Source organism: Scophthalmus maximus, chromosome 16, assembly GCF_022379125.1.
Source record: "Scophthalmus maximus strain ysfricsl-2021 chromosome 16, ASM2237912v1, whole genome shotgun sequence".
Classification (NCBI taxonomy): domain Eukaryota; kingdom Metazoa; phylum Chordata; class Actinopteri; order Pleuronectiformes; family Scophthalmidae; genus Scophthalmus; species Scophthalmus maximus.
This window is the reverse complement of record NC_061530.1, coordinates 15709589-15734879: the sequence shown is the minus strand read 5'-3', so window position 1 is coordinate 15734879 and position 25291 is coordinate 15709589. Positions and strand designations below refer to the sequence as shown.

At 45.9% G+C, this 25291-nt stretch overlaps 5 protein-coding genes across 7 annotated transcripts in view; 4 read left to right on the top strand and 1 right to left on the bottom strand.

Moving 5' to 3' along the window:
- LOC118287917 (disintegrin and metalloproteinase domain-containing protein 12-like) overlaps positions 1-6406 on the top strand; it is a 67006-nt gene extending 60600 nt beyond the window's left edge. The window contains exons 19-24 of one of the 2 annotated variants that reach the window (XR_004785760.2): positions 121-256; positions 372-498; positions 1677-1937; positions 4351-4535; positions 4644-4919; positions 5339-6406. Coding sequence is in view for 1 of the 2 variants with exons in the window: in XM_035613556.2 (XP_035469449.2) it covers positions 121-256; positions 372-498; positions 1677-1937; positions 4351-4535; positions 4644-4719 (785 nt within the window). In the remaining variant the exon portion in view is untranslated. Of the gene's footprint in view, positions 1-120; positions 257-371; positions 499-1676; positions 1938-4350; positions 4536-4643 lie in introns of both variants that reach the window. The other variant, XM_035613556.2, reaches the window with a different exon arrangement.
- A 1363-nt stretch (positions 6407-7769) lies between these two features.
- Positions 7770-14158, top strand: dhx32a (DEAH (Asp-Glu-Ala-His) box polypeptide 32a). The gene is made up of 11 exons (XM_035613175.2): positions 7770-8349; positions 9245-9438; positions 10048-10420; positions 10507-10746; positions 10841-10934; positions 11169-11318; positions 12084-12275; positions 12450-12590; positions 12779-12969; positions 13060-13250; positions 13472-14158. Exons 1-11 carry the CDS (start codon positions 8095-8097, stop codon positions 13668-13670), a joined length of 2220 nt encoding a protein of 739 aa, XP_035469068.2. The 5' UTR covers positions 7770-8094; the 3' UTR covers positions 13671-14158.
- Positions 14159-14294: 136 nt separating this feature from the next.
- Positions 14295-17438, bottom strand: LOC118287713 (BRCA2 and CDKN1A interacting protein). Its single transcript, XM_035613177.2, has 7 exons — positions 17231-17438; positions 16798-16872; positions 16163-16243; positions 15981-16067; positions 15698-15885; positions 15053-15212; positions 14295-14934 (listed from the first exon to the last, which is right to left on the bottom strand). The coding sequence occupies exons 1-7, from the start codon at positions 17369-17371 to the stop codon at positions 14764-14766; spliced, it is 903 nt and encodes a 300-aa protein (XP_035469070.1). The 5' UTR covers positions 17372-17438; the 3' UTR covers positions 14295-14763.
- A 283-nt stretch (positions 17439-17721) lies between these two features.
- On the top strand, positions 17722-20541 carry uros (uroporphyrinogen III synthase). 2 transcript variants are annotated; one of them, XM_035613179.1, is made up of 10 exons: positions 17722-17800; positions 18259-18333; positions 18444-18527; positions 18640-18736; positions 18927-19001; positions 19401-19475; positions 19570-19653; positions 19791-19876; positions 19951-20049; positions 20160-20541. In XM_035613179.1, exons 2-10 carry the CDS (start codon positions 18271-18273, stop codon positions 20280-20282), a joined length of 786 nt encoding a protein of 261 aa, XP_035469072.1. In that variant the 5' UTR covers positions 17722-17800; positions 18259-18270; the 3' UTR covers positions 20283-20541. The 2 variants fall into 2 exon arrangements, with proteins under 2 accessions (XP_035469072.1, XP_035469071.1); XM_035613178.1 differs by lacking the exon at positions 17722-17800 and having other exon boundaries at positions 18172-18333.
- Positions 20542-20678: 137 nt separating this feature from the next.
- Positions 20679-24535, top strand: mmp21 (matrix metallopeptidase 21). The gene is made up of 7 exons (XM_035613176.2): positions 20679-21069; positions 21171-22080; positions 22396-22535; positions 22636-22777; positions 22891-23148; positions 23236-23408; positions 24055-24535. Exons 1-7 carry the CDS (start codon positions 20812-20814, stop codon positions 24358-24360), a joined length of 2187 nt encoding a protein of 728 aa, XP_035469069.1. The 5' UTR covers positions 20679-20811; the 3' UTR covers positions 24361-24535.
- Positions 24536-25291: the final 756 nt, after the last annotated feature.

Sequence of the window (25291 nt, the reverse complement as noted above, 5' to 3'; positions counted from 1 at the left end):
CAAAGTTTGCGAAACATCGAACATTGAAAGACAAATCCTGCATGGACGCATGGACTGAAGACTATGTCAGGTTCAATGCTAGAGGACCCACCTCTGTCTCGCTATTATTTTTCTAAACAGACAGCGGGAGTCTAACGGTGTGCATCCTGGTGGCTCTCCTCACTGTGCTGGGCGCCGGTCTGATCATCTGCATCAAGAGAAAACCTCTCCTGGGCCTGCTCCTCACCAGTAAAAAGAACCCCATCGAGAAGCTCAGGTGCTTTCTTTCTTCTTCGTTTTTCAGCACATGACGATTCAATTATTAGCTCAGTAGCCAAAGTATTACAAATGATAACAAAGATAGAGTTTATGATTCCCTCTTTGTATTCCAGATCAGTCAGTGCAACGGTCAGCGGATCCCCCGCTCCGAACCAGCCTCCGTCAGCGAGCGCAACATCTGCATCTGCATCTGCATCTGCATCTGCCCCGCCTCTGCCACACGGTGCCGCCGTCTTCAAGGTCACTAGATCCCACTTCTTTGCTTTTAACTGGGCTTTTACAAACGCACTGCTAGATCGCGGGAGGATGAGCCATGTTTTTGTCGGGGGGGGTTTTAAACAACATGTGCGACTCAAGCACCGCCGCATGATTGGGCGCTGTATTCTTCCCGGAATGCCGCAGCTGTTTTTTCGACAGCACCAATCATCCTCAGTGGGATTGGCGTGTTGTTTTCACACAAGTGGCAGCTCACTCTTATCCAATTAAATCATCCAGCCCCGCTGCGGACACGTGGAGGCGGCGGGGACAGTGGCGTCCGCGCTGAGCCGCGCGCTCGCGACACTTGAATACAATCCTCGTCATTAGCAGCTGCCTGTTAAGAGAGAAATTGTCAAACCTGCGCCTTTCCCCCGCAAGAGCAACGTCGGCACGGCAACTCACTTGAGACATAAAACGAGGATTTTTGCTGTAAATGACTTGTGTGCCCACATCACTGCACGCCTTTAACTACCCCATTACTGCCCCGACACGCTTGGAAATGGGAAGTGACCTGTGATCGATTGCTGGAGTAAGAGGAGCTGCGTCTGAGTCGGCATTTGTGCCGCAGGGTGGCACACCGGCGGGGCGGGCTGTCGCGCAGTGCCATGGGATTTGGTGTTTTCAGTTAGTCAGCATGTGGTTTTCATTTTGGGGTGAGTGGTAAGGAGAGAAAGGATGTGAGGCTGTTTGATGTAAGCACAGTGCAGGTGAGGTCATTTTCCAGTTGTCGGGGGCTGTGTTCAACCGCTGCATGACTGCATGTGTGCATGCCTTTGTGTGCGTTACACTGATTTCTTTTTTTTCCCCTTTGAGCTGCGCACATCTGGCCAAGTCTGAATACCAGGCAGATTCATATTTTGGCCCAGTTCTATGTCTGATGTGTCTCGGAGGGAGTGCATGTGCCTCTTTAGCTATATCCACCTTTAAAAGGAGGCCAAGCCGGTGCTCATGGCACAGTCCTGGTCTTTTCCTTTGATGGGTTACTTAGAGAGGACTTGGGGAATAGTGAGCACGCAGGTGGGAGCATTTGATTTATACATCTCTGACAGCATCAGGAAGGACGGCAGAGGAAGAGGAGGTTAATACGACTGTTTCTGATAGGAAGCGGACGGATTCTCCCCTGACTGACTCCTCTGGTTCTGTCTTCAATCTTTCTGCAGCCTCCTCATCGGGGGCCGGAGGCGGCGCGCGCACCAGCACCCTTCCCGTCCCACGGCCTGCGCCGGCTGCCCCAGTGCCCTCCCGTTCACCTCAGCCACCCCGTCGCCCTGTCTCTCGCCGTGTCGCTGTCCCCCGGCGCTGCGCAGCTGAGACCCCTGGCGCCCCCGACTCACCGGGCCCCTCCACCACATGTCCATGCCGCGCCCAGGGGGGCGTCGTTTCGCACCGCGCCGCGCCACAACTCCACGAGGACGGTCATGGTGAGTGCGCTCCCTGTTCCCATGGCCGGAAGCATTTTTATTTTCGCGACGTCGCTCGCTGCAGTTTCTCCGCCGCGTCTAGGGAGCTCACGCTCACTAGTCAAACCGGGCGAATGACGCCGTTCACTCCGCCTTCAGATGGCTGTTGTGATGTCGACTGTTTTCATGGTTCTTGTGTGTCCTATAAACTTCTATGCATGTTGACAGTTATGCACAGTCTCATAAAATAAAGAGGTTAACCCAGGAGCTCGCGTCACCCAAGCGAAACTTCAGTTCTAAAATACAAACCACCACATAAATAATGAAAATGGAGCCAGACTTGCAGAAAAGGGGGGGGGGAGACGGAGAAGGAGAAGATGAAACGGCAACGGGGGTGAGAAAGTATGTCCAAATATCGCTGCCACTGTTATTCCATGGAGTTTAGTTATGGCATTGCCGGCTGTCAGCGTCGAGGGGAAGAGAAAGCCAAGAGGTTCCCGGTGTTAAATCCCTCTCACTCAGTGATTCTCAAAGTCTCTTATTTGCCTTTGATCCGGTCTGACTTAAACTCTCAGGGCAAGAGAGGCGAAGAAAGGGACGCACGAAAAGGCAGAAAGACAAAGTGATGAAGGGAGAGAAGGAGGCTTGAGATACTGAGTGAAAGAATTGATTAATCAATATTCGATATATATATTTTTTTTCATGTGCTTCTGCCATACTCTCAAAAATGTGGGGTCAGTGGAACGCCTTTTGGTTTTCTGGTGTTCGTCTGCCAAACACAAAACATCGGAAGACGCCAACTTCAAAGTGCCTTGACGTGGTTCTGACACTTCAGTTGATTTATGCGCAAATAAAAGATGAGATTACTCACTAATGAAAATAATTATTAGCTGCAGAATGTGCAAACACGCAGATAAGTAAAAACAGAAAAGGGGAAAAAAAAGAGCCGCAATGAGTTCCAGACTGAAAACTTTGCACCGAGCTGATTTCCAATTTGTGCCAGGGAACTTCAGGGTCGAGCCTTGTATAAGATCAGCGCCGGGAATGGGGCCGCAGGGCAACTGAGGTCGAGGCGGTGTCGCACCGGTATCAGGCTAATTATCGGTGTGTTAAACAGATAATGACATTTCAGTCTTGCCCACATTAATGGACGGGGGTCACGGAAGAGACTTGGCTTCAAACCACAACATTTTTTCTGGAGCTGATTAACGCTGCTACAGCACATGATGGATTTTCATCAGCATTCCATGAGGAGCATTAAATAATTGCAGCCTAATGGTCACGAACAGATGTTTTCATATTGTCAGACATTGCTTATTTCTAACCTTATTCAGAGAGAGTGCGTGTTAATGGTCGAGGTTACATTTTACTCTAATTCCCCTATTAAGCAATTATCAGCATGATATAAAAAGATTCATGAATGATAATAATAATAATGGGTGTGTTGCCATGGACACCATTGGGATGACAAATATGCCAGATTTAGCTAAACTGATAGTTCCCGGGCAGCTCTGTGTTGAAGTTACACACAAATACAATGACAAGAATGAAACACAGAATTAATCGAAAAGTTCCATTTGAATATATTTTATAGAGAAAAAAATCCTACAGTATAGTTTCTCTATATGTAAAGAAATATGAATTACCATTCAGGTTCGTGGTTTTCTTTCACCTGTACTTCAGATGGGGGCGCAGCAGCTCCCGGCAGCGTTCTGACTCCTGACAAGGAGTCGATTTAAAAAAATATATATATTTCAGCTGCACCTTTTTAATGTCAAACTGTGAAACTGAAAGTGATTCCTGTTGGCAGCAGACTTCACCAGCAGTATCTTTAGCAGCTGTTTGGCAGCTTCCAGACATTGACAAAGCCTTTCCACCCACCACACACACACACACACAGACACACACACACTCACACTCACACACACACACAGAGAGAGTGAAAGCTCTCGGCTGGGGGCATGGAAGACTTCTCCAATTGGATTGCTCCACCTGAAGGAGCCAGCGGGTTCTTAGACAGACTTGGTTTTTGTGAGATACGTGTTCGGTTATTATAAGTTGAAACTGCAGCAACATTTTTTTTGCCATAATCCCCCTAAAGGACACGCTCTGTTCATTCCACTGCATGATACTTGACGTTATGGGTATACAACTGTGTGGCTCCTTCCTCTCTCCAACCAAGGAGGAGAGGAGGAAGGGAATGGAGACCAGATGGGGGCTAGGTAGTAGGCCTTCATCATGACCTCAGTCTTCCAGAGATGATTAAATCCACATGAACTGCTGCTCTTGTTGCAAGTTGCATGGGCAGCGCTGCCCCCAGACGCAGCCCCGGGAGAGGGGGGCCGGGCCCCGGATCTGTGCATTTGTCTGACTGTGAGTGCCACCTGGTGGAGATTTCTAGTCATTAATTTCAATGCGTTCCGTCATCTGTCAGGAGTTGGAGAAGCCCAGTCCTCCGCAGAAGCCCCTTCCCGCTGATCCGCGGAGCTCTCGTCTGGTCAGGAGTCCTTCGGTCGTGCACGCGGGCCGCACCGTTGTCCAAGGGCCCTCCGCTGTTTGCAGCCCTGCACCAAAACCCGGTGTGCCCAGACCTGTGCGCCCTGTCCCACACCCCAAACGGTGAGTCCCAACCTCGAAACAAATGTATTTTTGAAGACAGCACTGAGGCTGGTATCACTCGCAACAAAAAAAAAGAAGAGATTATTGAAAAATATTGTTCTCTTTCAGACCCAGTACCAGTCCCAAGCAACCTCCAACTCTACCAAAGCCTTGCATAATTGCCAACGTGAAATACAGAAGCTGAGACTTTGGCCGAAAAAGGGACATTGTTGTGATTAAGACACAAAAGAAATTGCACTATGGAAGCTCTGAAAAACCTTAAAAAAAAAATTTAAAAAAAGAAGAAGAAGAAGAAGATGGTGGCATCCCTGAGTTTTGACGCAGGAGATCTGCCGTGTCCCTTTGGTGCTCTGTCTCTGAATGGTGCTACGAGTCTGTGCTCAGGTACATGTAAAGTATTTATATTCTGTATTTATTGCCACGCAGTGCACTGTGCCAGACACTTTTATTACATGGTAGCAATTTAGACATTTTTGATTTGTTGTTTGCATCAATTTCACAGTTGTTGGTTTTTTTTTCTCCCTCATATCAACTGATCTTAATTAAGGAGAGTGATAGAACCTTTTTTTTTCTTTTTCTCAAAGCCAATCTGTGAAATTGTGATCGCAGAATGTGATGTGTTTTAACGAAGGGAACCCGTTACCTGGTTTGTTTGATTCCGTGTGCAACAGGAAGAGTTATAGTGCAATGACGGATGAGAGCAGAGAAAAAAAACGCAGAGAACACTTCTGGTTCATTTGCGGCTCGGTGGGGGTTTTGTTTTTTTTCCTTCTTGAAGATTTGAAATGCTTTCTCCGTAGCAGCCTGGAGCTCCAGGCTGAAAAAAAGGGGCTTTGCCACAACCGCCGAAAAAGAACACGCGGTTAAACAACTGGAACACTGTGTGAGGAATTCGCGGGGCCCGAGAGCGTAGCCGAGTTCGTCCACATCGCAGGAGAGGAGACAAGTCGGATTGTGAAATGTCACCGATTTGCCGTTTCACTTTGCCATTCGACGAGACCCGAGGAGCTCCCTCGAAGGATCTGGGTACGGAGGAGGCGTGAACTGAGCGCCGATCTAGAAACGAGCCGAGATGGAGCAGGCAGTCGCACATCTGAAATACCGCTCCGCTTAAAGGTCGGGCGCGTTGAATATCTCCCCCCACGTCCGTCTCCGCGGAGGATTGAGTCACGGCACCGCTGAGGACTGTCGTGAAGCTGTGGCCACGGTGTGAATGTTTTTTCCGGTGAGGGGGAATGGACAGATTCACCCGACAATGACACACGGCTACATCTTTTGAACGTCCGCATCCAAATCACCGCCTCACTTTTTTTTTTTTTTGACTTTGGCTTCGCTTTTTTCGATTGGCTGTTTTAAAACCAATCTCCACCCTAGATACAATATCTATGCGGTAATGGAACAGCGTCGCATTATTTTTAACAGATTTCATCGTTTTGCTGGACTGCAACGCAGCGTATAACCATTCACAACATTTCCTTTAGGCAAAGCTTTTCACAATCATATAGACTGAAACTGACATGGGCTGAACGTTGGACTTTTGTTTTTAGAAAACTTTTGATACTGTTGTATTTTTAATAATGCACTAGATTTTAACATTGCATTGCTTTGTTTACTTTGCTTTTTTCCGTGCTACGTGTCCATGTACTAATTGAGTCCAGTCACCGGACGTTGCGTTCATGTCCATGAATGTCTCTCGTACGGCGTTTTTACAAGTGAACACGTTTTACATAGAGAATGCTTCTTTTTTTTTTTTTAATGACGACTGTTTGATATGATCATGTGTTAAGAAAACGCTTCAAATGTCGGTGTCTGATCATGGTATTTTGAACACTCGAGCAGTATTAGTAAAAACTGTTTTTTCAAACACAGAAGGACATTTGTGAGGGTTGACTTTTGTGTTTCGCACCACATGCATGAGTGACACAAAAGGGACAGATCAATAGTGTGAAGGAGAGAAAGAATCATTTCTTGTTTTACATGCTTCCAGTCCTACTTTGTGAGAATACAAAGACCCCTTTTAACACTCATCCAATTTCAAAAGCCACAATTTCTATGTATCTTCAGAAAGTGACCTTTTCTGTCAGGAGCCTCTGGCTTTTTCTTTTATAACTTGAGTTGAAATACAACCAGGAGATTGATCACTGAAAACCACAATGAGGGACTCAAATTGGTTCAACCATTTAACACTGACAGCTGTTTAAAAAGTAATTTGACGGGGCTTTGTAAGAAACGTATAAAAGGACTGTTTCAATCAATGCAAGGGAGGAGATTCTGTTTTCACAGGATTTTCTTTTTTAAAAAAGAAATCAAAGCAGGCTCTCAGTAATAAGGACACACACTGTCACTGATAAGAAGCTCCTGAAACCTGCCTCCCTCTCATTACAAGGTATTAATATCAATCGGTGTGTGATTGTTTAAAAAAAGGGACGGAATTGGGAATTGACAAGCCTAAATTATGTGTTTAATGCTGAATATTTAAAGGACTCTTTGGCCTGATTCAAATAATTTACGGCTACATTCATTGGTTTATGGCTACTATGGCTGTACTTTTGCTAACAGTGGAGCCACTTAGACTGGTCTGACTGACTTCAGTCCCCGAAAGTTTCACTGGCATCCATGAAGGTTAAACATATCTGTGGACTGACAATGACCAGACATCTGCCCCCTGGTGGACAATCTGCAGCCTGCTCAAAGTGAAGAGTTGAATTATGTGTTGGAGAGAGTTCGACTTAATCCCTTTGGTGCTTCTTCATCGAATCAAAGAAAGTAAACAATTAAAGGAAAAAAATGGTCTTACACTTTTGAAAGCTAATTTTCATCCTTTAAAAAAAATCATTCTTTACATTATTTTGATTTTCCTTTTTTTAACTATGGCGCATTATGTCTTATTATTTTGTAAGAAATTCTCCAATAATTACAGCTGGGGCTGAATTACTGACCACGAATATTGACTATAGCTGCCGCAGCCACTATATGTCTCTCAATAATTGTGATCTATAACTATATATCAAAACTATATATATATAAAAAAAAAAAAAAAACTTCAAGTGGTGGATAGTGCACAGTGCAGTCAACAGGCTGCAGCTGAGATTATACTGCACCTACTGAAAAAAACATTGTGAACCTTTTCATTTCGACATTACAATCCAAAAAAAGGGCGGATATTAACATTGGGGATATATCATGGCACCGGTGGGAACCCGGGCTGTTCCACGGGCGCGATGCGTCCTCGCTGCCCAACACGTGAGAACTTTGGATGATATTCAGGCGATTACGATGAGCTCGTGCACATCGCTCATCGTTGGAACGTGAAGCCCCGTGCGCGCAAATGGAAACACGTGTGGCGCCACGCTGGGGGAGAAATTACGCACCGGTGCGCACTGCGCGTCTGCCTTGCGCCAGAGCGGGACGACGCCAAACTGTGACAGGGTTTTCGGTCAGCGACGACGCAGAGCAGGCCACGCCACGCAGAGTTTAACTATCATCTAAAACAGCACATTTCCTCTTTGATCTGAATGCTCCGGTGGCTTGAAATCGTGCGTTTTTCGTCTCGTGTGCCATGTCGGAGGACAATAATCCCGCGGCGACGGACGCCGACGGTGATGAGTGTCCCGGCGAAGATTCCTTCGGCTTCGGAGACGACCTGGAGTTGAATCGGTTCGACGGGCTGCCGTTTTCCTCGCGCTACTACAAGCTGCTGGAGGAGAGGAAGACCCTGCCCGTGTGGGAGGTCAGGTGCGAGTTCGAGGATGCCCTGGTCAACAACCAGCTGGTGGTCGTGCGTGGGACGGCGAGGACTGGGAGGAGCACACAGGTAAGGCTGAATGATGGATCAGATTAATACTGTATGTGGGAGGGGGGGGGGACATCTTTTAGAAAGATTTGATTTTAAGAAAAACATTTTTTTTGTTGTTGGTTTATTGTCAGGTGAGATGTCATTATGTATACAGTCAAAATTAATTTTAGGGGATTAGGGCATCAGACCTTAATAATAGTGCGTGTTCCTTTTATTCCTCCATATTTTTCTCTGTCCAGGTACATTTAGACTGGTCCCAAATACCAAAGCATATCCCAGTTTGCGTGACCTGCATGCAGGTCGCTGCCACATGTTCAGTTCAGCCGGCTTACAGCACATTTGAGAAGATTAGCCATAATTAATTTGAAGTACACCCCCTAAGTTTAGTCTTTCTGTCCAGCACACCCAAAACATATCCGCCTCAACAGCACAACTTCGGTCTTAGACATAGTTTTGATCCTGGTGTATTTTATTGTAAAACCACAGTAGCACCATGTGAGTCAGCGTGCACAAGCTGCCCAGCTCAGCAGATGCTGTTGTGTTCCTGTGACGCCGTCCAAGCTCCAGCCTGCCTGCCCGCCGGCCTGCCTGTCAGCCAGCACAAAGGCTCCGAGCGTGGGGTGTTAGGGGACCTCCTGCTGCTAAGCCCTGATCCGCTGGAGCCGCCACATGCTGCCAAAGCAATTTTGCATTATGAGCGATAATACCATAGGATATCTCCTGTCACTGTTTGTTTAGCGGTGTGCTTAAACAAAAGTCGTTTGGTACAATCCTGAAAGGGATGAACTGCCAGAGAAAACACAAGTTGGGTTTAGATGAAAAATGTACAGTTATATAAAGAGAATTCCAGAGATCTGTAAAGACAAAGTAGAGAGAGGAAGGTGAACAACATTCCGTGGCTCTTTTCTTTCAGATCCCCCAGTGGTGTGCAGAGTTCTGCCTGTCGGCGCAGTATCAGCATGGAATGGTTGTGTGCACACAGACCAACAGGCAGCAGGCCGTGGATCTGGCCTTGCGCGTGGCCGATGAAATGGACGTCAACATAGGCCACGAAGTGGGTTACACCATCCCTCTGGACACCTGCTGCTCCTCCGACACTGTGCTGAGGTTTGTGACAAGCTCTCGCTCCGACTATTTCACAGCCGTCGGCGGTGATCCACAAACTAACCCCCTGTCACTCTCGGTTTGTTCCTACCGTCGTGGAAGGCACTCACACAAATGTCCAGGGAAGATTCAGCTTTTTTCTGGATGAAGTGGGCAGCTTGAAACTCCTATACGCTCATCACCATATATCGAAATGTAAAGTCTAATTGTGGCAGAACAATATTAGTAATATATCTGTTTTTATATCATTGTAAATTGATTATTGATGGGGTTTAGACTTAAAGTCAAACAAAAGTACAGGAAGACAGGTCTCCGCATTTTCCTGAACTTCTCCGGAGGGGCTGTATGTGAGAATGTGAATGTCGCTCTGGACATTTTCACGGAACACTTGTTGAAAATGCGTTGAGTGAGCCCATGTGAGAATAAAGCAGGAAAATACAAAGACCCTTCACGGTGAGCGAGTGGGCCCTCCATCCATGTAAACACTGTGGACCATTTGGCACAGCTATATTTATCTCAGAGTTGGTGGAGACCAAAAACGGAGCAAATAGAGGGTGAATATTAAGTATAAAGTATATTAATAAAAACCCTCTGGTGGCCTTTTCCACTCAGATATTGCACTGATGACATGCTGCTGAGAGAGATGATGTCGGACCCTTTTCTGGAGCACTACGGAGCCGTTGTAATCGACCAGGCCCACGAGAGAACCGTAAGCACGGACATACTGCTCGGCCTCCTCAAAGACATCCTGCTGCAGAGGCCTGAGCTCAGGGTGGTGGTCCTCGCCGTCCCGCCCACGACTGACAAGCTGCTGCGCCACTACGGCAGCATCCCGCTCATCAGACTGGAGGCCTCGTGTGCCGCTGAGGTTGTCCACAGCAACAGCGACAACAAAGACTACTTCTACTCAGCGCTGCGACTGGTGCTGGAGATCCACCGAGCCAAAGAGGATGGAGACGCCGTCGTGTTCTTTGCCTCAGAGGAGGTAAGAGATTATCATTGTGCTTTTTGTGGTTCCATTGGTCTCCGACGGGTTTCACAAACTTCTCTTCTACTTACACTTGGGAGCAGGAGGTCCACTGTGCCCAAAGCATCCTCCGGCGAGAGGGCACCAGGCTGGGAGCGGACTTGGGCGAGATGGTGCCTGTGGTCCTCTGCCCAGGCCAGGGAGGGCTACTGCCTATCTCGACCAAGCAACCAGGCTCCAAGACGTCCAGGAGAGTTTTCCTCTCTACCCAACGGGGGGAGGACATGTGGTGGTCTTTAGAGTCTGTCAACTTTGTCATTGACACGGGAGTCCAGAAAAAAATGGTAAGTTATTCCTTCCAATAAGACGTATCTACTATATGGGTATCGCCGGTGATATTAATACGCATTTTTGCATTTTTTTTACCTTCTACTGTAGGTGTACAACCCAAGAATAAGAGCAAACTCAGAGGTACTTCAACCCATCAGTCAGTGTCAGGCAGACATACGCAAGCAGCTGTCTGGGCCAACGGGTATGTCTTACAGCTGCTAGCTGGAGAATAGTTGAGCCACTTGAAAAGTTTCAAATAATTTGTTTCTGATGCTTTTAAATTCAAACTCCCACATGGTAAAACATCCTGGAACATTCAGCACAATAACAGCGGAGGGAAAAACTTTACAACGTCAAATAAAATCACAGTTAAAAACCACAATTAGGTGCATGAGCGTTTTTGCCTAACAGAAGTGGGTTCACTTTATTTCCGAAGGTAAATGTTTCTGCCTGTATCCAGAGGAGAGCCAGCTTCCTGCAGAGAACGCCCCGCAGATCCTGGAGTCCAACATCACGCCAACAGTCCTCTTCCTAAAAAGGATGGAGATAGCTGGCCTTGGGCAGTGCGATTTCATCGACAGACCAGGTGACGTATCCTCCCAGAGGACGCTTGGATGAGTTGCCACTGAAACATGATTCCTAATTACAAAGCATTTTTTATTTGGGGTTACAGGGTCCCACAGACAGCATCTCTCTCTCCCACCCTAAAACAAAACCAGAAGTGTGTGTGTGTGGGCGGGTTTTTTTGGCTAAAGGAAGAACAGATGAATTTGCTCTGTGTGGCTGTTTGGGCCCAGTCAGCCATGATTTAGCTGAGCTGACAAGGCCCTGCCACTGGCCATTGTCCGGGCTCTGACCTACCCCAACACGAACAGGACAGCCTAAAAGAGGCCAGCTCATTAGCGATTATACAACATGTCTCATTAGGGCAGCGCCAAGCAAGTACAATGAACGGGGAAAGTACAGGCCACGTGTATTGTAATATTTCTGAATTCTTGCAGAATTTGGCACAAAAAATGATTTTTCCCTGATGTGCATGCATGATAATTTCCTTTGTAAGCGTTGTGCGGGGAATGGAAACGTTAAAGCCCTGAAATGATTCTGATTGCGGGAATTTGTGTCTGAAGTAAAACTAGGGATATTGATTAGGTCCATGTGTTACTTTTTTATGATATGATTAACATTATACAGATGAGAGAATTTTATGACAATCTTTTAATAAATCAAGAAGTGTCTTGTCGTGTCTGTCTTTCGATTGTCTTGACAATCGCTCATCCACACATTTTTAGCAGACACTGCACCATTGTTCCAAAAAGACACACAATAATGTTATCTGTATCACGTCTGTCAGATCCTGAGGGTCTCATGCAGGCATTGGAGGAGCTGGACTACCTCGCAGCTCTGGATGACGATGGCAACTTGTCCGAGATCGGCATCATCATGTCTGAAATCCCTCTGGACCCTCAGATGGCCAAAGCTCTGCTCGCATCCTGCGAGTTCGACTGCGTGAGCGAGATGCTGACAATCGCAGCAATGCTGTCTGGTATGTATGCTCCTTGTTTTCAACCTGAAGAACTAAAGAGTGAAGATTCATAGACTCACCATATGGACACACCTTTCTAGTGGCTCGTCCTTCTCTGAGACTCTCTACCAGATGGTTGTGGGTCAGAGTGGCTTGTCTCGGTGAAGTTGACCTCGTTGTTCCCTCGCCCCTTAGCCCCAAGCTGCTTCCTGAAGCCACCTGCCATTATGACCCACGAGGCCGTGCAATGTCACAGAAAGTTCCAGCACCCTGACGGCGATCACTTCACCCTCGTCAACATCTACAATGCCTTCAAACAAAGCCAGAGAGAACAACGTAAGTCACCGTTAGAGAAAAGAACCAAAGCCAAGTATTTAAGGTAGAAAATTACCCTTGGATTAATCATCTGCAAACTGTCAACCTCATCCAAGCTGAATATTGATTTAAATAAGATCCATGCCGCGGTTTGTAGGTGTCGAGGCTTGTTTCAGTTTGACAGAAATCCGATTTGTTTCCCCCCCCAGATATCGGTGCAGAAAAGTGGTGCCAGGACTATTTCCTGGATCATTCCGCCCTGAAGACAGCTGAGGCCAAGAGGTCAGAGTTGACCGACACTTTGAACAGGATCGAGCTTCCCATCTCTGACCCCACCTTTGGAACCAAGACCAACACCCTCAACATCAAAAGGGCTCTCCTGGCTGGGTTCTTCATGCAGGTACATGAAAACCAAGTATCAGTATCGATTAATCTGCCTCAAAGCGATTAAACCGGATCCAGGTTTAAAGGCGTCTTTCCTCTTTTGCAGATCGCTCGGGACGTGGACGGATCAGGGAACTACTTCATTCTGACACACAAGCACATGGCCCAGGTTCACCCGCTCTCCAGCTACGGGGCTCAGTCGCAGAAGCTCGGACTGCCCGAGTGGGTCGTGTTCCACGAGTACACTCTGTCAGAGAACAACTACATGAGAACAGTGTCGGAAATGTCCCCGCAAGTGTAAGTCAAGCCCTTTTAAAAACCACTACCAGCCAACAGCATGTCTATACGGAGATTATGTTTTTAGGCTGGTGAGACAAGAATATTTTTGTCCTGACGAAAACTGAGCCGTTTGGTTTTAATCCTCTAAATCCTCTTTCATTCTTCATGGAAGTTGATTTGTTTTGAGTATTGACCACATTCTATCTCGTTTTTCATCTTTTCCGTTTCTGTTCTTTTAGGTTCATTCAAATGGCACCACTGTACTTCTTCTACAATCTGCCACCCAGCGAAAGCAAAGACATACTGCAAGGCCTGTTGGACCCGGAAGGATCCAGAAAATGTAAAGACGAGAAACAAAAAGCTGCGGTAATCAGCAGCGAGGCAGACGCGGGCTGTGCGGTGATGACGCAGACCTACGACAGATGCGTGATTCAATGATCTTAAAACGTATAAGTAAAAAATGTGCTTTTTCACCAAATGCATTGTAAAATATTTAGTCAATGCAAAACAGACTGTAATATTAATGACATTACTTGAAAGTTGTTTTGATGGTCTCGTGTATTCCATCACAAACTGACCCGTTAAGGTGAAGTTGTCGTCTAGTGGGTTGATGTTGTCAACAGTTAACGGATCGTGGATGGTTTTCTAGCATCTGAAGACGATTTTGTTTCAGTATTTTCTCACCATTTCCATCTTTGTGCTCTCCATCAACAATGTCAGTCTGGAAACTCCAGTATCCTGACAGCTGTTTGCATTTTTAGACTTTAAAGGGCAGCAGATGGATGTTGCTGTATTTTAAAGAGAGAGGGGCTATGTCACAGCTCCTGTGCACGTAACCAGGAGTCTGCAGACACAAAGTGATATCCTGGCACTTTGATGCATGTACAAGCTGCTGGAGAAGTCATGTCAGGTGCCTGCCCCCCCCCCCGAGTTGTTGGTGCACCTTTCTCCTCAGGTTAGCATTAAGACATTTGACGGCTGAGTTGACACGCCTCCAGATAAAGAGAGCGGAAATGCTTAATTTAGAATAGTTTGTAGATTTGGCACAAACCCCCCCACAAATGATTGTATATAGGATTTAATGTCAGCAAATTCAACCATGTCAAATTGTTTAAAGGAAAAATTCCAGAACAGTTACAAATTTGTTAAATAATTTGACTTGAAAATCAAAGTTACTCATTTCAGCTGTTAAATATTTCTGATCTTTGTCATAGTTCATAATCTTTTCATGTCTGTAGAAAAAAAACCTGCTGTACTTATATTCATGAGTTTTATATTTCTGCAATATTAGCAGGGTATGTGGTGATTTCCTTTTGCATTGTTTCTTACATGAATTTGTAAAAAACATATCTACAATTTCTGAAAAAAGGAAACCAACTGCACAACATGTGCCAACAGTCAGGTTTACAATAGTGGCACTACTGTAGCTGATGGTACCAAAAACGTCTCTTAAGAGAAGTGAACCATTCCCATGGGCCTGAAAGTCCTCAGTGTGTATATATACATGGTTGTCTCGGGTTTATTGTAAGGTTCACACAGTTAGGTATTCTTTGAGTTTGTCCATGATGGCAGGCATCCGGTCCGCTGGGATCAGCATCACTGTCCTGAAAGGCATCATGGGGACGTCGTCAAACGACCACCTGCCGCTCAAACCGGAGTCCGCCTCCTCCTGGACCGAGTAGTGGAACTTCATGATGGCTTGCTGCAAGGAGAAGAGACAACACTTAAATCATCAATTCTTTGTACATTGGAGGTATAAATATGTTAAAAATAAAATCAATTAGTAAAGAACAGCATTCTCTGCCTTTACTTGACTCTACCTCAAAGAAGAATTCCTCCTCTGCATTGACAAACATGAATTTGGGACCTGCTCCTCTGTCTGGGATGCTCTTTGCCTCTTTGTAGGTCTTGCTGATCATCAGACAATAGTGACACCTCCCGTTAGGCTTATTCGTCCTCTGAGCCTCGGCTATTTCTTCCCTGGAGGACAAAGTATATTAATCAGTTTACATTCCTGCACAGTACAGTTTCAAAAGACAATGACATTTTCTTATTGTATTCAGAACAGGAGATGCTACTTCTGCTATTAGAATCTCACCAGCGATATTCCAAATTTAAACACATTCATAAAGGAAATGAACCCATCTTCAAAGTTGACTTTTCTTTTACACAGCACTGTAAGGTGAAGTTTCTATTTCAATGAGTTCAAACTAATTACAGAGGCAAATGCAGTTCACACCGATTGTCCAAATTAATAGTGACACATCCAGGATGCGATGAAAACAAATGGATGAACACAGTTTTGCCTGCTGGTGGAATTGTCTGTTTTCTCTCAAATGCCATCCTGATCATGTCTCATCATACCACAATCTAATAATCTGTATTTCTGTTTATAAGATTTCTTTAGCTGTTTTTAAAGGGTTAAGATGATTGGGAGTAGATCCAAGAGGGAGATCTGAACTTACTGGAGCTGTTTGTGCAGTGGGAGGGCGATCTGTGGGGGCACATTGATGAAGCGCTCGCTCAGCAGTAGCCCCACGGGCTTGCTAGTGTCGCCGAGGATCTGCTCTAGCTGTTCTGTCGCGCTGTGGGTGGATGTCTTGTCACACTGGCCCACGATCAGGTCCTTCAGCTCCTCCACACACTGCACATCCTGCCATCAGCCAAACACACAAAAAAAAAGTGAACCTTTACTAAATAAATGACCACAGCTAATGATAGAAAAATTAGTCTGTAAGGCTGCGTTACCTTTCTCTCTGTTAGGTTGAGCATGGAGATGAAACCAAACACTTCATCCGGGTCCTCGTCATCACTGTCCTCTGGTACGTCAGCTTGCTGGAGCAAAGTGAGGGAAACGGGGGGAAAACTTGTTATCGCTGAAAACATCCCCTGTTAAATCTGAGATGAGACTCGACTGCGGAGAAACTCACCTTGACGACACTTCCGATGTGATTCTGTTGAATGATGATGTCCGTCATCTCTGATGTATTTACATGGGCCTTCAGGAAGAGCTGTGTCCAAACACGGCAGAAGGGACAACAGTGAAGACATGCTTCGCTCCCAACACACAACATATGAACAAGATACCTTAACATAACCAAGCACTTCATTAGGAAAACCTTCACGCCGCAATTATCCAATCAGCCAATCATGGGGCAGCAGTGCAACACATAAAATACAGCACATACACGCAAGGAGCTTCAGTTAAGATTTACATCAAACATCAGAATAAAGAGATAAGGGATAAAAAATGTGACCAGAGTGACTCCAATGTTGGTGACAGACTAGAATCCTTTCTTGGCACACTTTGGATGCCACATGCTGAGTGTTATTGCAGAATTTGTGCATCCCTTTGGCCTACAATTTTTAAATGTATCATCTTGTGGCTTCTTCCATTGTGATAAAGCGCCAGAAATTATATTATACAACCATGTCAACATGGATGCTTCCAAAATCCTTGCCAAAAATAATTGAGGCTGTTCTGGGAGCAAAGAGAGGCCCTAGCCTACCCAATGGTATGGTGTTCCTAATAAAGTGCTCGCTGTGTGTACACATTGTCCCAAACCTGTTGCAACAGCTTCTTGATGCCGTTGAAGTCTCCGTGTGAAATGGTGTGAGCTTCGAAGTCCACCATGACCTCCTGAATAAAAAGAAAGCAACAGCAGCAAAGCAGAGAGAAGTTACCTGCAGCAGTAACATGCTTGTGTGGGTTAACAACAATGCATTGCGAGAACTTTAGTCGGTATAACAACAGAGCAGCTGATTCGTGTATTCGTGTGACACGTTTTAAATGAATTATTGTGGTCAAATTGTCATTAAATAAATTAAAGTTACATTCAGATACCGGCGTTATTTGATATCCCACTTCATCAAATATACTTATTTTAAAACCTGCGTGACAGCAACTACTGCTCGTGTCGACAGCTGGGTTAGCTAGCTAGGTAGCTAGCTAGCTAGCAAGGCCAACAATCATACGCATATTCCGGTTCTCGATTTACCTCGTGGACCTCTTCCTCGGACGCCTCGCTGTCCTCCTCCCCGGAATCGTCGTCCCCCTCCGGGTTCTCATCGGAGCTGTGGTCGCTTTCCTCTGGGTTTTCAGCCAGACCCACCGCTCTCCTCTTAGCCGAAGAAGCCATGCTGCAAACAGGTAACACGCGTGTCGACCGAGGGGGCGGGGCGATATGTAGTAGTTCGTCAGCGCGCAGGGAGATCGCGGCGCGGCCGCCATTACGGCTCTAGCTCCGAAGTGTACACGGCTTGCCGCCTGTCGCCGCTACCGTCAGAGCCGCAATGTCGTCCCGTCACCCGTTGGTAAAATGGAACAAGCCATTTTAGAAAAGGGGGGGTGGTAGTTTTTTTTCAACTACATCTAAACTGCTATTTCACTGGTTTCAATATTCTATTTCACCACTATCATAATTACTTATGTGATATTATTTAATTTATAATGTTTTTTGCATACATTTGTTTTTTTTTAGGGAGGTTAGTCCAACATCCGGTTATACGTGTCCCCTTCTTGACCGTGGCTGACGTCGTAATGCGACCAGCTGTGCGGACAACTCAAGGTAAATGCATTTTGTGTAATATTTTGACTTTTTTTTACCTTCTTGTGTAGCGAATATCATTGTACCACACGAGAAAGATTGACAATTCTCGCCAGGTGTGACCCGCAGGCGCCATCACGGGGGCGGCCTCTTGAGCCAAACTGTCTTGAGCCTGTCTTGCTAATGTAAACAACAACACGCGAGATGACGTAGCCTTCGTTTAAGCTGCACGTTTAATGGGTTCAACTGGAAAGTGAGGCTTTGTTGCTTTTTGTTTCCCTTGCTGTACACTGTGCAGTAATCGTGACTCAACACCACTGTTATCAGCAGCATGCACATGCCAGTATTCAGGGTGTAGCTTAGCTTGCTGTGCCCCTCACTCCCCACCCCCTTCAGTGTTATTGCAGTTCAAGAGTTTCTGGCTGCAGTATTAATATTCCTGCTTTGCACTCTTCTTCCCCACGCCTCTGTTTTTGAAGGTCCGTGTAAAGATGCATGTGCTGCTTCTCAAAGAGCCGAGAGATGGAGAGTCTGGACCCGATCCTTACATCAAGGTATAGGCAATTGTTCTCCATATGAACCTGTATCTAATGGTATTCTGCTAAACTGTTGTCTTTGCATTTGACTGCACATCTCGACTCTTCATCATTTCGATCCCTAACAGGAGCTGGTGTCACACGGTCACAAAGCCACCCTGATCCCCGTGCTGTCTTTCAAATTTGTCTCATTGAACACCTTGTCGGATAAGGTAACAGACATTATTGTGACGGCATAAAAAGAGAGAGAATATTTTCTTTGTGGTTCATGTTCTCACATGTCACCGTTCTCAGCTCATCGTCAGGTGTCTTTATTTTTTTCAGCTGTTCCAACCAGAAAAACACAAAGGTCTAGTATTTACCAGTCCAAGAGCGGTGGAGGCTGTGAAGATGTGCCTGGAAGCAGAAGAAAGACGGGAGGGTGAGGCGTTAAGGAGAACTATATATATATATATATATAACTTTTCCTCATTGGCATAAACATCTTAATCCCCTGAAAGCATGTATCTGGATAAATGGCTTTTGATTATGTTCATTATGTTTCTGTACTGCTAACTGAGATTTGAAATAGTTTAATGCAATGTCAACTTTTTCCTAACTCTTTACTTTAGAGTGGAACAGCTCTGTGAAAGATAAATGGAACAACAAGTCCATCTACGTGGTTGGGAAGGCAACCGGTGCATTAGGTGAGTTAAATCTCACGTGAAAACTGTCTTCAAAAAAAAAATTAAAAATATATATATATATTTTTTTTTTCTACTTGTCCATCTTTGTGCATAGTGCTTCTTGTAAACTTTCGATGTGTTAATGCTAATTGTGTCAGAGTGTGGCAGGCACCTGGTGCTCGCGGGGAGGTGTCAAGTGATGTTATGACCCTCAGTCATTTAGAAATAGGTTGTACACAAGTGACAGTTTGCTGTGACGCAGGTGCAGCACCTTCCTTACATGTGTTTTACCTTCTTTGTTCATGGTGAACGTCAGCAGTTTGACGTCTTTGTTGCCAGTCTTTTAGAATTTTATTATCTAAAATAATATTTAGATGTTATACACATCTTATTAATCCTTTTTCTGTGTTTTATCCGCAGTACGAAATCTGGGTCTGAACCCTTTGGGCGAGGACACGGGGACAGCAGAGGTCTTATCACGCGTTATCATTGAACGTATGTTATGATGTTACCTTCACAGTTCACTTTAATTGCAAATGTGTGATTGTTCTCGTAACTAATTTGACCTTTTAATTAATTCTCATCATAGGGGAGGACACAAATATTCTACCTCTTTTTTTCCCCTGTGGCTCAATCAAAAGAGAGGTCTTGCCTACGGCTCTGAGGGAAAATGGTGAGCATTTCCCCCCCTCTGTTGTGCCTCACGTTTGAAACTCAAGGTGGTAAAAGTCCCACTGGGGTTACACTAATTATAAAATAGTAATTGTGCTACCTTTATCACTGCGGGGATCGATTTCCTTTGTTTCTCAGGAGTGCCCCTCGAGACGCTGACTGTCTATCAAACGGCTGAACATCCAGATCTGGAGAAAAATCTGAAGAACTATTTCACAGAGCAGGTACAAAAACTCCGACCACATTTTTAAGAATGCATTTCATTTTAAAAAATGCTAATTTGTTCGTGCATTGACAGGGCACTCCGGTCAGCATCGCTTTCTTCAGTCCGTCAGGAGTGAAGTTTTGCCTAGAAGTGGTACGGAGGCTGTCAGGTGACCACCTGACTCAAATAAAGGTATAGCCCCCTCATATTCACCCAAATAAAAATAAAAACTGAATGAATCTACAGCAATGAATAGATCTTCAGTGCCTCTGACTGTCATTTAAAATTGTCTGTGTGTCCAGTTTGCAGCCATAGGGCCTACGACACAAGACGCGATGACAGCGGAAGGCCTGTGTGTCAGCTGCACTGCAGAAAAGCCAACAGCTGAACACCTGGCAGCAGCGATAGCCCAAGCTCTACAGTAACCTCCCGCCCATCACTATTAATGCCATCAACTCTCTCTGTATATTCTGCATTATGTATATGTTCTATCATCCGTCTGTTGTACATTACCCGCTGATCTTACCAGTTATGAATGTACAGTATAATTCACCTTGAACAAAAAGTGTGGTGTTGTGCCATAGAAGCCACAGAAATGTAAGTGAATATAATTATAATTCTATTTATGCTTTGTCAAGTCAGTGTTTATGTTTTTTTAAATAAACTTTGGTCAGTGTGAAGATACGGACGGTTTGTATATGGTGGTTATTCACTTTAACACACTTGAAGTGTGTGTGTGTGTGTGTGTGTGTGTGTGTGTTTTTTGTTGTCCTAAATCACTGTAATTGTCCACATGAAAGCAAAGGTTTTCACTCCTTTCCACAGGTCAACAACCGTCCATTTAAAACCAATGGAGCGTGTATTACACATCCATACAATCGAGTCAAGGGGACAGGTTTACTTTTCACCCAAGGGTGAGAAAAGTGGGATATCTCCAGAGAGTCGCACCTTTAGATGGGTGTGGCAAAAAAAGTCAGGATCTGCCCCTATAAAGCACTTGGCCTCTCACTTGCCATCACCTCACTTGTATTTAAATCTCGGGAGTGCACTAACGCCACGATGCTGACTTTTACCCAGCTGATCATTTTGCTTTTTTGGACGAGCATTGGCTCAGCTGATGCGGAGAAGCTTTTCCACAACCGGGATCATTCTGACGTTCAAGCCCTTAGTTCTCACCAAGCTGAGGTCATAACAGACACGTACACAGCAGAGGTAATTGCTTGCAGTCTTCTAGTCTTTCCCGTCTATTAAATTACACAGCTCACGATACATTACAGGACCCAAATGTAATCTTAACTCATGTCTGGTTATAGGTATATCTCTCTAGATATGGATTTATGAAGCCGGTGAACTGGGAGGAGATCCAGTTTGAAGATCCACACACGAATTTCAATGATGACTTCGTGGATGAACTCCAAGCCACGATCCGAGAGGGGAACTCGGTGCCTCGTTCACGGGACACTCCTAAAGACGGTGATCGAGATGAGCACACGACACAAACCGAGAGCGAAGCGTTTGTTTCTGCACTGACAGAGTTTCAGAAGGTGTCGGGCCTGCCCGTCACAGGGGTGTTTGATGAGGCCACCAAGCTGGCGATGAACAAACCAAGGTGTGGGGTCCCTGACATGGAGATTGACCTGAACACCCCGGCAGCAGCCGCCTCAGATATTTTAAGCAGCCCTACCAGCGACTCTTTTAATGAGACTGGCAGTAACAGCACGGCAAGTGATGTGGTCAGTGATGCTTCCTTTGGTGCAGCAAACTCCTCTGAAGACGACATATTCGGTTTCAACGACACAGAAAGTGCCCTAACGGGAATTCCGAATGACACTGGCATGAATTACACAGACGAATTGAACTTATTCAACGACACCTCTCTGAACAGCTCGCACCCTGACGCCGTGGACGGTCAAGTGGCGAATGTCAGCGCCAGCGCGCGTCAGAGCGAAGCAGTGCGACGCAGGAAACGCCACCTCGCCGCTCTCGTGTCCAAACGGAGACGCAAGAGGGACGTGGGTGAGACCGGCTACATGGCCTTCTCGAAGAAAGTGCTGAGGTGGAGGCTCATAGGAGAAGGCTACAGCAGCCAGCTGAGCGTCGAGGAGCAGAGGTTCATCTTCAGACAGGCCTTCAGGATGTGGAGCGAGGTGTCACCGCTGGAGTTTGTGGAGGACACGCGCTCCCCGCTGGAGGACGTTGACATCAGGCTGGGCTTTGGTACAGGTACAGTACAGTGACATATTTTCCTTTAGAATTTGAAAGAGTATATATTTTACTACTTTAGTGGCACATTCACATTTTACAAACTGTTTTTATAAACAACTTTATTGTCAAGAATCATCATATTTCAGCTGTTATACCCATCATAAGTTTTGCATTGAGCCGGGATGTGTGTTGATTTTGTACAATAAATGTTTTGAATTTCTTAACTGCAGTATAACTCAATAAATATTTTTCACTATATTGCATGTGGACATAATTTCATTCAAATGAACAAAGGAGACGATGCAACTTTTTAAAATTCTCTGTCCCACGCAGGAAGGCACCTGGGATGCAATCAGCGGTTTGATGGCACCGGTCAAGAATTCGCCCACGCCTGGTTCCTGGGCGATATACACTTCGACGACGATGAACATTTCACTGGTCCCAATGCTGGCAGTGGGATCAGCCTCCTCAAAGTAAGCACACATGCAGCTCTAAGAACATGGGGATCGTCAGTAATCTGAAGTTCAGGTGACACTCGTCATTCTAAGCACATTTTAATGTGCCATCTGTTAGGTGGCGGTTCATGAGATCGGCCACGTCCTGGGTCTCCCCCACATATACAGACCTGGATCCATAATGCAGCCCAGCTACCTGCCACACGAGTCTGGCTTTGAGATGGACTGGATGGACCGGAAGGCTGTACAGCACCTCTACGGTACGTGGTTACACCACCATCTAGTGGATACAGTCACACACGTGTTCAGAGATAAATTGGCTTCAGTACACACTTCATAGACCTGACACCAAAGCCCACTTTTCCGTCTCCAGGGGGCTGTAAGGGTCGGTTCAACACAGTGTTTGACTGGATCAGAAAGGAGAAGACGCCCTACGGGGAGGTGGCCATCCGCTTCAACACCTACTTCGTGAGAGACGGCTGGTACTGGCTGTATGAGAACAGGAACAACCGAACGCGCTACGGCGATCCCGTCGCGCTGCAGGCCGGCTGGCGCGGGATTCCCGTGGACGGAGTGGACGCGCATGTGCACGTGTGGTCCAGAAGGAGAGATGCTGTTTACTTCTTCAAAGGTGCTCTTACACTATACAACATGTTTTAGATATTATACTTGTCTTCTTATTTTCTTCAAAGAGATACTGAGTTGTCGTTTTGTGCAGGTACTCAGTTCTGGAGGTACGACGGTGAGAATGACGTGGTATTCAGACAGGACCCGGAAGGTCGCCGCTATCCACGGTTAATCTCCAAAGGTTTCCCCGGCGTGTCCAGTCCCATTGACACAGCCTTTTATGACAGGAGGGACTCCCACATCTACTTCTTCAAGAACACCCTCGTAAGAACGACACGCTTTATCTCCTCTCTGACAAATAGAAAAGAGCGCAGAGGGACTATTGGAGGAGTTGGGTCGGAATCTACACCAGACTCGTGGATCGTGTGAGAGAAACCCAGTGAGGTGACGGCTGGCTAGCGGGCAAAGTATAGGCAGCTGCCTGTCAGAGATGCTCATGGCACTGCAAAAGCTCCCAGGAAACTGCAAAATTTGTCAGGGAACATCATCTAAGTCAGGTCCTGCTGTGTTTTCTTGCCACTAATCATTTCCTTTTCAGCAGGGACGAGGAGGCAGCACAGTACATATGTGATGCTCAGAGGGCATTGTGTATGTGTCCTGGTGGGGAGGCTCAATGGGGGGGCCAAGAGTTACTTTTTCCCCTGGGGCCCCTCTAAAATTTGAATCTGTCGTGTCATCACAACTACTTTTTCCTTATGTGATTTATAATCTAACAATACAAGTCTGTAGAACAAGGACATACAATCACCAGAGTCTTGATGCGACTAAAGCCCGGGCTAATTTATTGTTTCTCAGCACTGCGAGGGAACGCGCTCACGCGGACAAACTCAGCACACCTCCTCTGTGATTTGTTCTTGTATTTGTAATTGAATTACCGTCCAAGATGGCAAACAATTATCTGTTCAAACAGGTGTACGCCTTCGACGTCGAGGCCAACAGCTTGGCGAGAGGCTTCCCCAAAAACATCAGAGACGTTTTCCCGGCGGTGGCGAGCGGAGACCATCCAGATGGCAACATCGACGCTGCCTACTTCTCCTACACCCACAATGCTGTCTTTCTGCTGAAGGGCGCGCGCTTCTGGCAGGTGGTGGGCAGCCGCGATCGCTGGCGCCGGCCCTCCCTGCCGCGAAATGGCCTGCTGCCACACAAGGAGGTGCATCGGCACTGGTTCGACATCTGCAACGTTCATCCCACGGCGCTCAAACTGACCCGCTGAGGGTGTTGAAGCAGAGCAGTGATAAAGCCTAGTGATGTGTACCGATGTGGTCCGCCGATCTACCAGTGTGTGTGTATACAGGTTTCCATGTGTTTGGATCATCCATTACATACTTCTTTTGTCATATTTATTGTTCAAAATGCAAAAACAATAAAGAGAGTGTTTTGTTGGCTGATTTTCACTGAGCTGTTATTAATAAATCTAAGAGCTGTTGTCTCTCGCGTTGCCAAATGCATACTCGCAGGAGAACAATCCCTAGGGACGAGAAAGTGTGCTAATGAGTGTTTGCTTATTCTTTATACAGACATAGTGTAACATACAGAGAAGCGCATATAATGTAGATATACCTATCAATGTTTTGGTGAGCTTTTCTCATTGCTGTGTGGAGAAATTACTTACAAATAGAAAAGAAAAGGCAACGAGTTAATGCCAAAGCTCACGATGTAGACGTGACTTCTCGTCTCAGATACACTGGACCTATATCTTGTGGAGAAACATGCATGAAAAGCATGTCCATTATTATCCATGTATAAAAATGGAAATGTTTGCAGAGAGTGGTTTCTGGGTAAACTCACAGATTGAAAGCATGTGGGTTGTTCTTTTTTGTTTTTTTACATAATGGCAAAGAAATGGAAATGACATATAGTGTGAATCATGAGATATATTGGACCCAGTGATTTATAATATGGATTCCTTCAGATGCCTCAGATTGTTTTTCTTTATTTGTGCAAAATGTTGCTGGGAAAGACACAAACCGTATTACCAGCTCCTCTTGTGACGCTGATGGAAGTGGAGATGTGCAGGGTTTCCTGTACGGCCTCTTGTTGGCTCGACTTCCTGAGTGCACATCTGCAGTGAATGTACGAAACTATCACTTCCCTCTGAATTACCTGCAGAAGCTCACATCCATATACTGAAGCTGCCTGCAGGC

Coding starts and splice junctions, on each gene's coding strand:
- LOC118287713 (XM_035613177.2), bottom strand. CDS start 17,371: ATGGCTTCTTCGGCTAAGAGGAGAGCGGTGGGTCTGGCTGAAAACCCA. Junction 15,886..15,980: donor TCAACCTAACAGAGAGAAAG/GTAACGCAGCCT, acceptor GGCTGATGGCAG/GATGTGCAGTGTGTGGAGGA. Junction 15,213..15,697: donor CCACTGCACAAACAGCTCCA/GTAAGTTCAGAT, acceptor TTTGTCCTCCAG/GGAAGAAATAGCCGAGGCTC.
- dhx32a (XM_035613175.2), top strand. CDS start 8,095: ATGTCGGAGGACAATAATCCCGCGGCGACGGACGCCGACGGTGATGAG. Junction 8,350..9,244: donor GGACTGGGAGGAGCACACAG/GTAAGGCTGAAT, acceptor CTTTTCTTTCAG/ATCCCCCAGTGGTGTGCAGA. Junction 10,421..10,506: donor TGTTCTTTGCCTCAGAGGAG/GTAAGAGATTAT, acceptor ACTTGGGAGCAG/GAGGTCCACTGTGCCCAAAG.
- mmp21 (XM_035613176.2), top strand. CDS start 20,812: ATGGGTGTGGCAAAAAAAGTCAGGATCTGCCCCTATAAAGCACTTGGC. Junction 21,070..21,170: donor CAGACACGTACACAGCAGAG/GTAATTGCTTGC, acceptor GTCTGGTTATAG/GTATATCTCTCTAGATATGG. Junction 22,536..22,635: donor GTGGGATCAGCCTCCTCAAA/GTAAGCACACAT, acceptor GCCATCTGTTAG/GTGGCGGTTCATGAGATCGG.
- uros (XM_035613179.1), top strand. CDS start 18,271: ATGCATGTGCTGCTTCTCAAAGAGCCGAGAGATGGAGAGTCTGGACCC. Junction 19,476..19,569: donor ATCACGCGTTATCATTGAAC/GTATGTTATGAT, acceptor TTCTCATCATAG/GGGAGGACACAAATATTCTA. Junction 19,877..19,950: donor AGAACTATTTCACAGAGCAG/GTACAAAAACTC, acceptor GTGCATTGACAG/GGCACTCCGGTCAGCATCGC.